At 41.3% G+C, this 15,059-nt stretch overlaps 1 protein-coding gene across 4 annotated transcripts in view; it reads right to left on the bottom strand.

Annotated features, from left to right (window-relative positions):
* MACROH2A1 (macroH2A.1 histone) overlaps positions 1-15,059 on the bottom strand; it is a 103,062-nt gene that overhangs the window by 20,872 nt on the left and 67,131 nt on the right. For all 4 annotated transcript variants that reach the window (XM_073573801.1, XM_073573799.1, XM_073573798.1 and 1 more), the window contains exon 7: positions 10,140-10,229. In XM_073573801.1, coding sequence (XP_073429902.1) covers positions 10,140-10,229 — 90 coding nt within the window. The remainder of the gene's footprint in view (positions 1-10,139; positions 10,230-15,059) is intronic.

Here is a 15,059-nt window from a genome sequence, read left to right as displayed (position 1 = left end):
AAATATCACTCATACATTACGCCCAAGCAGGGTTTCCTTTTTTCTCTCTAAAATGCTGCTCACTGCCTGTAGTCAAGTGTAATCCGTCTCTAGCAGCATTGACGCCCAGACAGGTTATAGGAGATGGGGAAGAAAATATAAAAAAATACACTATAGAAACAAGGCACATTCAATAATCAAATCAATAGAACAGTAATAAGGTTTATTTAGTGGGAACCGGTCAAACAATTTATGCTGCCCAAACCCTGGGCAGCATTCATCTCAGAAAAAAGACTAAGTTAGCTATAACGATAAAAAACAGCAGGCAAGCAGAGATGCTTACCTGCCCAGGCCACAGAACAAATGCACTTACAAGGTGCAGCGGACCCATTAAGATGGCACAGGTGCAAAAATACCTGATGAGGCAGCCAGCCTCCAATCAGGACATGGCCGCTTGGTATGATATTGCACAAAAAATGTAATCTGTATGTGGCAGTGTTCACACAGAAAATGCAAAGCATCCAACTGAACCTATTAGTGACGCCCATACTATTAGATCAGGCGGGCCAGCCAGTGCTAAAAAATGCATACCGTGTGAACAGAGGCCACAGTTTACAGAGCCATCTGGGCCCAGCTGCACCCTGAAAAGATATAAAGTGCAAAAAAAACAGATATATGTGAGGTATGAGTTTATATAATGGCCACAATACGTAAGCTTGCAACCTCCGTCAAAGGAAGTGTGACATCTTTAATGTTAGGCATTTTAGAGATCATTTCATCTTCAACCTGCTTAACTATTCACAATAACAGTAATTATGACCAAGGGTGCACAAACTTTTACATGCCAGTATGCAGATGTAGGCATTCTAAAATTAACATACAAGAAAGATTTGCCATAGAATTATTGTTAGGAATGCAGTCACCCTCTTCTGCATCGGGAAATGTTTGTCATTTCATTTTAAAAATGGCTACATCTGTCCTTACTTTTCCGCTCCGAGTATTTGGACCCTTAATCTTATGACATTTATTTCATATGAGAGCTGAAGTCTAGGAGCGATGCTGGTACAAAAGGCGAGTATGCTTTTATCTTATTCAGTACACAAGGGACAAACACAGAGAAACACAGTACAACAAAGGTGAAAAAATACTCTGCTGTAAAAAAGAAAAAACCTAACAATAAACAGCAAGTGCTAGTAAAAAGATAACAAAACAGGGTATTTAGTTTTTTGCAAAAAATGTATACTAAGCCGCTCTACCAAACGCCAAGGTATACCCTTCAGAGCAGTCCTAACCAATGTATTTAAAACTTGACCATATGAACAGTACCTATATGAGCAGGATTCAGAAAGGTAATGTCTGATGTGGACATGCTGTGTAAGATGGCTTAAGGCTATGTGCCCACGTTGCGTGTTAAAACGCACACTAAAAACCGGACTCCTTCCCAGAAATCGCGCAGTTTTTTCCGCGCAATTTCACCGCGATTCTGTTCGCGATTTTGCCGCGATTTTCTCAAGCACTTTCCAAGCGATTTGAAGCATCGCTTGGAAAGTGATTGACAGGTTGATCACACTCGTCAAACATAGTGTTTGACAAGTGTGAGCAGCTTTTTACTATTGAGGCCGCCTATGCTGCATCAATAGTAAAAGATAAAATGTTAAAAATGATAAAAAAATAAAAAATCGGGGTATATTTACCTTCCGACGTACCGCGCTGCCATCCCGTGCCACAGCGTTCCCAGCGATGCCTTGTGAGACCTGTGATGACGTTGGTCTCGCGTTACTATAGCGATCTCGCGAGACCGCTAGAGTCACGCGAGACTACGTCATCACTGGACCGTGCCGCAAGGCATTACTGGGAACGCTTAGGCCGGGAATGCAGCGCGGGACGTCGGAAGGTAAATATACCCCGATTTTTTATTCTTTTTTTTACAGGGGTATGGTACCCAGGGCCTGGAGGACAGTCTCCTCTCCTCCACACCGTGGGTACCAACCGCACATGAGACGTTTAACTTCCCGCATGGTGGGCATAGCCACATGCGGGAAGTAAGCGATTCTCATGTATTCCTACGGGTGCGGAATCGCGGCAATTCTTTGCGATTCCACCCAAAATGACCATGCTGCGATTTTTTCCGCGATGCGATTCCGCCGCGGAAAAAAGCGCAGCATTAGCACAGCATGTGCGGAATGCCATAGGAATGCATGGGGGGCGTTCTGTACACGATTTTTAAACGTTTTCGCAGCGTTTTCGTGCCGAAAATCGCTGCAAAAACACTTAAAAATCGCTACGTGGGCACACAGCCTTATATGTGCATGGCCCACATGGGAGGGGTGGAGACCTCACAAAAACTTGCAAAAGCAAAAAACCAATGGGATACAAACACATGGGCCAGTGAATAAGTCGGTAGGACAGTATTCACACCACCAAGAGACTGAAACACAGAGAAACACAGTACAACAAACGTGAAAAAATACTCTGCTGTAAAAAAAAAAATCTAACAATAAACAGCAAGGGCTAGTAAAAAGAGGATAACAAAACAGGGTATTTAGTTGATACTTTTTTTTGCAAAAAATGTATACTAAGCCGCTCTACCAAACATCAAGGTATACCCATATCAGAGCAGTCCTAACCAATGTATTTAAAACCTGACCATATGAACAGTACCTATATGAGCAGGACTCAGAAAGGTAATGTCTAATGTGGACATGCTGTGTAAGAAGGCTTTATATGTGCATGGCTCACAAGAGAGAGGTTAGGACTGCACTGATGGGTATACCTTGGCATTTGGTAGAGCGGCTTAGTATACATTTTTTGCAAAAAACGTATCAACTAAATACCCTGTTTTGTTATCATCTTTTTACTAGCACTTGCTGTTTATTGTTAGATTTTTTCATACAGCAGACTATTTTTTCACGTTTGTTGTACTGTATTTCTCTGTGTTTCAGTCTCTTGGTGGTGTGAATACTGTGCTACCGACTTAAGGTACTGTCACACTTAGCGATGCACCAGCGATCCCGACAAACGACATGACGCGGTCAGGATCGCTGGTGCATCGCTAAGTGGTTGCTAGTGAGCTGCCACACAGGCAGATCTCACCAGCGACATAGCTGCGGTCGGCGGTCGCTACTTAGGCCTGTTTCACACTTCCGTTTTTTCAAATCCGTCAAAATCCGTTGGTTTCCGTAAAAAAACGGATCCGCCATTTTTTTGCAGGATCCGTTTTTTTTGTCCCATAGACTTCCATTAGTGGTTACCGCGGATCCGTCAAAAAAAACGGATCCGTTTTTTTAAAAACGGATCCGTTTGCATCAGTTTCCGTCAAAAAAACGGAAACGGATCCGTTTGGCGGACACAAAAACGGAAGTGTGAAACAGGCCTTACCTGTCAGACGAGGCGATCCTGACGTCCTCCCGCCCACGCGTCGCTCGTCTCTCCACAGGAAGCCCAGCAGGACGACGACGAGAAACGGCCCGGGACGTTCTCGCGCAATCAGCTATGACCAGCAGGGGAGCCGGTCAGAGGTAAGTATCAGACATAGCGATATCGCTTAACGTCACAAAACCAGCGATATCGCTTAGTGTGACAGGCCCTTTACACTGTGTGCACGGCCCATGTGTTTGTATTCCATCAGTACACATGGGGTTATCCAGTTGTGGACAAGCCGCTTAAAGTAGATTCAGCAAAGAATGAAACAGGTAGCACATTTACACTGTCTTCTTTCATTTTCTAGACAAGTTCTGAAAAACCTAAAATTTATTGGATGTATACTGTTAGTGAAATATTTACCATTGATGAGAACTATCTTAGTCTTTCTACAGTCAGTTGTAATATATTATCCTAATAAAATATTATCCATGATCTCCCACTGGACTGTTACATCAGGAACACTGCCCGCTACTTATGACCTATATTTACTGAAGCGCCTCAAGCTAGAAGGAAGCTCCAGATTTATGGATGTGTGGCAGATGTTCTTCTAGCTTTCCACGTAATAAGTTGCCATCAAATCATCTGCTCTTGCAACCCAACCAATATGTTTTACAATGTAAGACAAATTATCAGTAATGATCACATGCCTTTGATGCTCTTCGGTCTGCACAAATCCATGTTTATCATACATGCCCCATTGTGGAAGTCATAAGCACATGTGTGCTCACCACAGTCTTTCAAAGATCTCAATTATGAAATTTCTTAGCAAACATGGCCATAAAATGCTAAGGGTGCAGTGATTTTCACAGTTACGCTTCGCCGCTCGGTGTCATGATACATCTGCAGCTTTAAAGTTAAACAATTCAAGACACTGCGGTGTAATAATAGTGCAATATGTGCACGTAATTGAAAGCCAGTGTTCTTCAGATCAACATCTTTCAGGAGGTGACCAAAAAAACCCTGCTTTTATTTGGTACGAACAAGCTCATTTCTTCGACGTTATTGCTTTTCCTTTTCTGCACAGACATAAAAGAGCCATCATCAAGGATGAAAATTAAAGTGATTGCAGGAAAACCTGGGTCACCTATAAATTTCACAGAGTGAGGGGAGTACCGGCAACTATTGTGCACTTGGGCGTTGTTCCCTAACATATTGAAGAAGTTGAGCTCTGGACATTTCCAATTTGTTCTAATTTATGTTTCACTGTTTCATTTGGCATATGGAGAATGCTTCATAAATTCAAGAGAAATCTAATAAAACAACCTGACATTCCTGTAATCAGAAGGGGAATTATATGCAAAATGTGGCCAATATGGCAACTTAAGCGTTTCACCTTAACACTACAACTTTCCCTCTGGAATTAGAAGTTATCCGTTGTGTGTGTCTGTAAAGTATTCTTGTCCTTCAAAGATCGCGCACTTGGCAGGTTAACAGAAAACAGCCAGAGGTTTATAAACGGTGTAAACCATTATCACGATTGTAAATGGAGTTGAATATAAGAGGAAAATACCATTGATTGGTTCCAAGAAACGGGTCATTGTATAACCTTCTCCATTTCTGCATTTTATTGCATCATACAATTATACATATACAAATATATATGCTCCTCAACATTGATATTACAACACCAAGAAGGAAAGGTTGTGGACTTATGGAAATTTCAGAATGGACAGCCATGTTAATGCATTGTAAATGGTGTAAAATGGAAACAAAATATTCAAAAGCACGCAACTTATTCAGTATGAAAGTCCTGTGCAGAAATATCTGCACTTACACATCTGTCCCATGAAGTTATTAATGGTTATCGGAGGAATGTTCTGCTATGTGCAATGCACTTGGGCAATCACCAAAATCGGCTACTGGCAGCTCGCTTGGCAATCACCGACCCATGAAATCCCATTTGTGGGACAAGAGCGGAGACGCTCTAGGCCATGGTAGTCTGTTTAGGCCAAACAGGCTGCTCACAGTAGCCCAAGTAATAGGCAGCTTGGTGCTGTGTTGAAAAACAACTTCCCTAGTGCAAACCCCTTCATAGAGTTGCCCATGTAGTTTTCAAACTAATTTCTGTCTCCCATTGCATCTAAGACAAAAGAGGTGTTTATCGCTGAAGAGGCGAGACCTCCATTCCAGTCTCCATTGCCGTCTTGCTCTGCACCATGATATCCTGGATAGTGCTGGCACGAGGCTATTGGAAATCTGTAGCTGGACATCTGACTTATAGCCAAATAGCTTCTGATGTTCTGTACAAATACTGTTTTATACCTCTTGATTGGAGTGTGATGTCTAATTTCACTTGCCGTAGAGAATGGATCACTACGTGTCATTCTTCGAATCCAACAAAATAATGTGGACAACACCATGGCAAAGCTTTCATGAGAGAACGTCATACCGGTTCTACTCTTAGGCTGTGTGCACACGCTGCGGATTTTGCTGCGGTTCCGCAGCGGTTTTGGCCGCTGCGGACCCGCAGCAGTTTTTGCTGCGGTGTACAGTACCATGATTCCCTATGGGAATCAAAAACCGCAATGCAGATGGTGCGGAATTTTCTGCGGTTTTCAATCCGCAGAAAGAATTGACATGTCAATTCTTTCTGCCGATTCCCCTGCGGTTTGCCATCTCCTCCATTGAGGAGATGAAAAACTGCAGGGCAAAACCGCAGAGCAATCCGCAGGTATTTTGACCTGCGGTTTCACCTGCAGATTTTACAAAATCCGCGTGGATGAATCCGCACCTAATCTGCAGCGTGTGCACTAGGGTGACCGGATCTCATATGGGGGGGAAAAAATGTCAGAATCTTGTTCGTCTGGACCCCACAAAACGATTCCCCTTTACAGATATTGAGAGAGCCAAAATTTGAGCTCGATCAAACGACGTTAACCCGTGCCGCTCGTCGCTCAAAGTTTGAAAAAATCCAAATTGAGGTATTTTAAGATTTAGGTATTTTGCATAGTCTGTTAGACTATAAAGAATGTGACAACAACATTGCAGAAATAGCCCTGACCAAATTTTCGAATCATTTGTGGTATTTGAATGCAGAGTTGGTGGGATTATCGTTTTTTGATCCCACCATTACAGACAATGAAAAGTTGTTAATGGCTAATAAATTGCTCAGTAGCACAGATGAACCATCAGAGCACGCTAACCTACATGAGTTGATAATTTTACATAGTTATCTAATCTATTCTAGAGCTTTTGTTAAAGTAGTTTTTGAAACGTCAGAATATAATGCTCGGCATTTGCTTACAACTTGCAGGACATATTGCTTTTGTTCTTCATCTTTTGTCAGAAGGTCGTTAAAGTCGGTTACTTCCTACCTCTTTTAATTTTTCTTTCCTAACGTTTGGATTTACAACCCTAGCGTGCTCTGATGGTTCATCTGTGCTACTGAGCAATTTATTAGCCATTAACAACTTTTCATTGTCTGTAATGGTGGGATCAAAAAACGATAATCCCACCAACTCTGCATTCAAATACCACAAATGGTTCGAAAATTTGGTCAGGGCTATTTCTGCAATGTTGTTGTCACATTCTTTATAGTCTAACAGACTACGCAAAATACCTAAATCTTAAAATACCTCAAATTTGGATTTTTTCAAACTTTGAGCGACGAGCGGCACGGGTTAACGTCGTTTGATCGAGCTCAAATTTTGGCTATCTCAATATCTGGAAAGGGGAATCGTTTTGTGGGGTCCAGACGGACAAAATTCCGACATCGATTTTTTGCGGTCACCCTAGTGTGCACACAGCCTTAAGATCATGGTGTGGTGTGGCATAATGTACAGCAGCCAGACCACTCTAATCTTCATTGCATATATGCCAACAGCTCAGCATTACTTTAGTTTGGTTGTGGAACCAGTGGTGACGCCATGTTCATTTTTCAACAAGACAATGCCAGGCTGCATAATGATCAAGCTACCATGAGCAACCTGCTTGGTATTAACGTGTTACCATGGCCAGCAGCATCTCGACACTTCCGCATACCAAATCTTGGACATCACTTATAAGCAATTGCATATGCAAAGGGAGCTGCCAGCAGTGGATCTTGACAACTTGTGTGCCCAAGTGCATTCAGTGTGGCAGAATATTCCTCAGACATAATAACCTCATAGATTGGAGTCAATGCATGTAAGTGTTTGTATTTTGTTCATACTCGATACTGAATAAATCAATATTTTTAGAAAATGTTGCTTCCATTTTTTAATCATTTGCATAAAATTAACATGTCTGTCAATCCTGTATGCAAACAAAGGAGTGCATCTAACTACGTACAACTTGTAGATACTAAAGATGTTCAAAAAAATAAATATCCCTTAATGATCATTTCTCCTGCTGTACAGCTACTCACCGCCCTCATTCTGCTCCTCTTCTTTCCTCCGTCACTTGCTGCATGTCCAGAATCTTCACTCTAGGTCAATATCTAGCCGCATTCAGGCGCCAGAGGTCACTGTGTGCCGTAAGGTCACGATGCCATGACGTCAAGACATGTGTAGTGAGTAATGACCTTACAGCACTTGGTGATCTCTGACGCCTGGACGCAGCCTTACATCATGGCCTACAGTGAAAAGGCCAAAGATGCAGAGCGAGACGGCCTAAAGAATTGGCCTTGGCAACGGGCATTGAGGAGAAAAGGTAAAAGATGAGGTGTGTAATGGTAAAAAATAATAATAATACGCTTCTTGGGCTATAGTGAAGAGGCAGGCATGAGGTATGCTGCGATGAAAAAAAAAAAAAGAGGACAGGATGGCTTGAAACGAGCAGTGGGCAGCCAAAAAGGTCAGCGATGAGGTATTATTTTTTTTTTTTCTCAGCCCTGCTCCAACTTACATAAAAATTTGAAACCCAGGGATTGCTTGTACATAAAAACATTAAAGTGGACCTTTACACCCGCTGCCCTGGAGAGACAGGTCTCATCCTACACGCACCAGAGCCTCTCACCTAGCCAAATCAGTTCTCATTCTTTGCACTGACGAGGGCCAATAGCCCGAAACACCATGTCTGCAAATTGAGATTCTGATTTGGCTTTAATCCTAATTCATATTGCAAGACTCGTTAAAGAGTCGATGGTGACTTGTAGGATCGCTACTTCCAACAGGTGGCGCAACAGAGTTCAAGTCCTCATTCCCTCTGAAGAGGCAATTTGCACAATGATGGAGTCTGATACATAGACAGAAGACTGAGGGTGTAGGGAAAGGAAAAAATAGCGCCAAACTGCTTTTTGAATTTTCTTTGCCTATACAGTCCAACTATGGCAATTATCAAATAATAACGGATTGCCAGACTGCAGATCACATGGCACAGCTGACCATACTGAATGGGTTAGCAATGTATTCATGCTACTGAGATGGGAGGAAACAAATGCCAGAGTGACACTTTAAATCACATTTTAATGCACCCAAAATAAAAAATGAAGCAAAACTGCAGGTTGAGACAATTTGAAGTTGAAAATCACCAATATATCAGAGCCCAGGAGCTAGAGACGTAAATCGGGGACATGTATTTTTCAAAACCATTTTCAAAGAGGATTCATTTTATTCCCTTTCCACTATGGTATAATTGCTGTAGCCTTTAAAGGGACAGTCTCATCTGAGACAACAATCACCGAGATTGGCACAGCTAGCCCGAATGGTTAAAGCATTACATTGGGGTCATACAGATTGACTGTCCATGAAATGGAAGCACAACTAAATTCTGCAAGAATGGGAGCCACTTGTACACTCTGTATTGGCTCAGAAGAGCGGCCCCAGGCACGGCTAGGATGCACTAAGCTCTCTCTAGAATCGTGCAGCAGTAAGAGGCATTTTACCGTCAATGGTACGTCATACTTACATGACCACTGGTTTCACTAAGTATTATTTGATCCCTAGAACACTGGACCGTCAGAGACGTTATTGGGATAATGTCTACAGGTACCGGTATTCATGGATGAGCAACTGTAACATAGAATGCTATACAAACATTCCAACATAAGGCACGTGAAGTTTACCCTTAAAGGGGTTATCTGGGACTATTTTTTCTTACTATGGGCTTAAAAATTAACAGGCAGTTAGTTGCTAACTAGCTGCCTGTTCTACCTAGCACCGGCACACACAGCAGTCATTGACCGTTCCTGCCGGCGATTCAGATGCTTGGCATCAACAGAACAGCTCTCTCTCTTCCAGGCTGCTTTTTGACGGGACATGCCTGCTGATTGACAGTCACACTCCGTGAATGGAGCAAAGAGGAAGAGAAGCCCCTGCTCTGTGTCAAAGTGATGTCGGTGGAAGCCACTGAACTGCCGTCAGGAGAGATCTGTGACGGCAGAGATCAGCTCCGGGCACAACAGGTAGCAACTACCTGTCTGTAAATTCTTAGGCCCATAGTAAAAGAAAATGAATAGTCCCAGATAACCCCTTTAATGCCTGTTCATTAAGCAAAATGTGCCCATGATTTGCTGCTGCAGTCACAAGAATAGTCAACTATGCCCAGTAAAAGATGACCGACTTCCTCATGTGACTGCCGTCACGGACCTCAGCAATGTACATCAAGGACAGTGATTGGCTACAGTGGTGATAGAGAGGTAGGAGCGGCTGGGCTGGAAAGCCAGCAGATTTATTAGGAAAGCAAAGTCTTTTAACTTTTTATAGCATTCACCGACTTTATCCAATTTTTGATTCAGCCGTAAAACATCCTAAAAGCTTGCTATATGTCGCTTCATTATGGTACATCTAAAAAGCATTAACATTAGGTGCAACCCTTACCTCCAGCTATATCTAAAGGCCCATTCTTTTTCTTCAGTTCGGTGACAGCTTCCATGAACTCTTTCCCTCCTTTCTTCTCTAAGGCACTGCCTAAGTGCAAACATGGATCAGTTACATAGTTACATTTATCACATCACAGTCAGCATTTGTTCCACTTGTTTAACCTCGCTTGTCAGAATGCATCAATGAGATAGGAAAGCACCGAGCAATAAATGATAAAGACGACTACCACTCAGTTTGCAGATCTGAATATTTGTAGCTTGGATTATAGTAAACCTTCCATTGGATTGCAAAGACTTCTCTACAGAAAATGTCTGGGTTTTGCCAAAAAGACCATACGCATAATTAAGATATAGAGATCTTCCTCTGTACTTATACTGTTGTGATCAACACTATTGGCACCACTGATTGTTTTTTTTTAATAAAAATTCTGAGTTTTCAGAAATAAGTGGGCATGTACTCAAGGCGCGTCAACAGAATACTTTAATAGCATGTCTAAAAACTTTCAAGAAAAAGTCTCCCAGTCAGGAGACCTGCAGTCGGTTCAAAAATAAAATGGAGAGGAACTTGGTTGAACAATTTTGGCAACAATTACAGCCTCCAAACAATTTTATTGTAGTCATCTGTGGGCTCCTAGCACCTGTCTACTGGTAGTTTCTTCCACGCAAATCTCTCAATCTCTGGAATTTCTTAAATGTTACAATTCCCAAAAGCAGATTTCTGGTCTTCCCAAAGATTTTCAATTGCATTGAGATGAGGACTTCTTGTTGGCAGTCGATTTTTCCTTCTGAACCATTTGTGTGTACTTTTGAAGGTGTTTGGGTCATTACTTTATTGCAGGACCCATTTTGTTCAACTTAGATTTAGGTCTCACTCACATGTCCAATTTTTGCGTATGAGTGGGATCTGTGTTTTTCACGGATAACACTCGTACCTGGAATATTATATGGGGCCATTCACATGTCCGATTTTTTTTTTACCCGGACCAAGTGGCCGGAGTAAAATATTGGTGAAAATCGGATGACGCTCATACCACAATCTGAGCAAACTCTGATCATCATAATTGGTCCAATTTTCTCATATGCGAAAAAAATCGGACGTCAGAATGAGGTCTTAGTTTTCTTATACTTGGGAGCACGTGTCTCTAACGCTCCGACAATCCTCTTCATTATTTCGGGAACATGTTCGAGGCCTTCAGTCCCAGATGCAGCAAAGCATCCCCATAGGCTGTAGGTAGGGTGCACTTTTTTATTTACAGGCTTCATTTTGTAGTGCATAAATATTATTGCCAAAGAGTTCTAATTTGGTGTTTTATATGTACATAGAACATGTTCCCAGAAGGATTTTGGATCAACTTTTGCATGGTTCTCTTTAACAAGTTTTCTCTTTCCACCATGTTCTGGAAAATCTTTGATCGTTCCAAGAGTAGCAAACTTTTTGATAACAACTCTCTGTTGAAGTCAGGATGCTAAGGTCTTTGGAGATAGTCTTGTATCCTATAGACTGCTTGTGCTTGGTGATAATAATAGCAAATTTGGTCTGCCTACAAAATGAAAAAAAAAGTAATTCTGGCATTTCAATCTTTTTACACTTAATGGATTTACTGAATGGTTAAAGGCAACCTGTCACCAGGAGTAATGCAGTTAACCAGAAGATATGGAGTTAATCTGCAGGCTAACAGCATTCATATGCTGCCCGGGGAGAAAATGATCTTTATTCTCCCCATCAGTGTTCAGTATTCAGTCATAGGGCGGTGCAGCGCCGGTTCAGTCACCGCTCTACTCATAGCGGCCGCTATATCCCTGACTGACAACCAGTTACTAAGTAGAGCCATTGTCATTCAGGGCCAGGGCCGCTCTGTATACTCAGAGCAGTGACTGAACCAGCACAGGCACCACCCCTGTTAACTAAATACCGAATGCTAGAGAGGAAATACGGCACTCCCGGTCAGGATCAAGTGCCCGAGTAGGATCCCAATCCGTAATATAGAGGCTCCAAGAAGAATCCGGCAATTTGACTTGAGTATAGTAAAAAAAAATTAGACTTTTATTACAATAGTCCTTATAGATACTGTGTATCATACGTGACGTTTCGGTCAGTAAAGACCTTTCTCAAACATAGACGTGTATCAGGCCACAAAGTGTGGGACAAGAAATAAAAAAGGCAGCGCTGTGTGTATGAGCGACATCCGTCGCTAGAGCATGGAGCGCTCATCCTCCAAGCATCAATGGGATTACAGTTTTGGGACTGCAACCATGTAATCTAATGGTACATACTAATAATATGTAATAAGAATCTAAAGACAGTCAAGTCCTTTAATAAAAAAGGTTTTAAGTTTGCATGTTAGCACGCACACGAGTTGTCCCACGAACTAAGCACATTTTAATAAAGTAGATCTTGGAATTAAAAAGAACTTCCACAATTTAAAGTATTAAAAAACAAATTCCCTGTGCTGAGACAATCTTATAAATGTGACTCTAGTATGTACTGTGTAATGGCTGCACATACCAAATCTCTTGGCCAGGGGAGGAAGCGAAAGAGTATACAAAAAAGGCAGCATCATATCACAGCTGATTCTCTGAGGTAAAACATTTCCCTGCATGTGTTATCACAGGAGCGACTGTTTCTGCTGCACTCTGAGCTCATCAAAAATCAATTCAGAGAAATATTAAATCAGCCAACATCATTGACTTGATTCATGATGAGTTTGGGGGAACACCTGCTCCTGTGATAAAGCAGGTAGGGTAATGTGTTACCTCATAGAGAGCAACAGCTGCAAGCCTCTGCCATGCCATCTGTATAACTACTTATTCTGCTTCAGAGATGTGGTATGTACCAACTTGTACCTGTGATTGTATAATCACTTGCTTTACACACTGCAATACTGGACGTTATAGGAGGATTAAGTTGGCAGTAATTCAGGTCTTCTGCAATTCTTCGGAAGCCATTGTAACCCATTTTCATCCTTAATCATGTCAGCTCAATTCCTGAGTCCACTAATGTACTAATTAATTAACACTTAATTGCCACATTAACTGTGATTACAGAAGAATATACAGCACTTTTCAATTGAGTTGGAGTAATAGTAGACATAATCAAGAAGTTTACCCATGGCACTGTAGCTAATCTCCCTGGATGTGAATGGTATAGAAAAATTGATAAAAGGTTGCAACACAGGATAGTCCGAAAGGTGGATAAGCAGCCCCAATCAAGTTCCAAAGAAATTCAAGCTGTCCTGCAGGCTCAAGGTGCATCAGTGTCAGCACAAACTATCTGTCATCTTTTTAATTAAATGAAATGCTATCACTGCAGACCCAGGAGGACCTCACTTCTGCTAGAGACACAAAAAAGCTAGACTGCAGTTTGCCGAAATGTACGTTAGTAAGCCAAAATCCTTGTGGGAAAGTGTCTTATGGACAGATAAGACCAAGAATGAGCTTTTTGGTAAAGCACATCATTCTACTGTTTACAGAAAACTGAATGAGGCATAGAAATGAACACAGTACCTACAGTCATCATGAAATCTGAAGATTACCAAAAGATTTTTGGGTCGTAATGTAGTGCCTAGTGTAAGAAAGCTGGGTTATGGGACACCAAACATATTACAAGAAGCACCCAGAAATGGATGGAAACAAAGCACTGGAGAGTTCTGAAGCGGCAAGCAATGATTCTAAATCCCATTGAACTCATGGGGAGAGATTTTAAAATTGCTGTTGGGAGAAGGCGCCCTTCAAATATGAGTGACATGAAGCAGTTTGCAAAATAAGATTGGTCCAAAATTCCAGCTGAGAGATGTAAGAAGCTTGTTGATAGTTATAGGAAGCCATTGATTGAAGCTATTTATGCCAAAGGCTGTGCAATCAAAAATTCAGTAGAGGGTGCAAACAATTTTGTCCGCACCATTTTTGGGGTCTTGTGTTAACTTTTGTCCAATTTATCTTTTTTTTCTCCGTTTTTTTTTTTAAGATGTTCCAATACACACAAAGGAAATACACATGTGTATAACATAACATGCGTAATTGCAATAATTTTCTGGGAGAAATACTTAATTTTCTGGAACAATTTCAAGGGTGCGAACGCTTTCGGCCATGACTGTAGCCTTCTAACATCCGATAATTAATTTATCCAGCTCAAATTACAGCAAGTGTAAAATGAGCAGGAGCAGACCCCAACGTGCTGGGTGAGAAGGGCCATTCAGGAATGTTTAGATAAAGAATGAATGGACGTGGAGCTCCTAGGTATTTTATTAGCAGATGATGTGCTGACGTATTTGCCTTATATAACAGCTGCAAGGATTTGTATATATTGTTCTCTTCTGGGAATACCCGTATTATCACACCATTTAAGAAACAGCTCTCAGAGGTCACCATGACATTGAAAGGTAGTGGAAGAAAATTTTCTGTGTATATATTAGGAAAGGTAGACACCTGCTCTTTTCCAGGTCTCAGCATTTCTTCTTTTAGGGCAGCAAAATAACTAATATTTAATTACAGCAACCCTTAAATCTTATATATTAAGAATCTTAATATAAAAGGTAATGACTAGCAGTAAAAATGCTCCAAAAGTGAGACTAAATAGGTTTATAATAACCAATAACCACTTTAGGATGGGCCTATTTTGGGTTTTCAGGATGAACAAATTTTGTACTTGTGCAATAAATACCTTAAGAAAAAAATAATTTTAATTCTGTGTTGTGTTATCATATTCAAAGAGCCATAAACTTTAGTTTTAGCACTTACTTTTTTGGGTGACATGACTTTTTGAGAGGTGCCATTAACAAAAAGGAAAAAACCCTGCAATTCTGGAATTTTTTTTCTTCCAACAAAAGTCTACAGTTTTTTTTAGTAGACAAAGCTTTGCTAGGGCTGGCATTTGGGAAGCAAGCTGTTTTAAATAGTACTATTTTGGGGAACGCTCTTT

This window comes from Dendrobates tinctorius, unplaced genomic scaffold, assembly GCF_039654945.1.
Source record: "Dendrobates tinctorius isolate UK_male_01 unplaced genomic scaffold, ASM3965494v1 ptg000036l, whole genome shotgun sequence".
NCBI classification, from domain to species: Eukaryota; Metazoa; Chordata; class Amphibia; order Anura; family Dendrobatidae; genus Dendrobates; species Dendrobates tinctorius.
The sequence above is the reverse complement of the archived record's forward strand: the minus strand, read 5'-3'. Positions and strand labels throughout refer to the sequence as shown.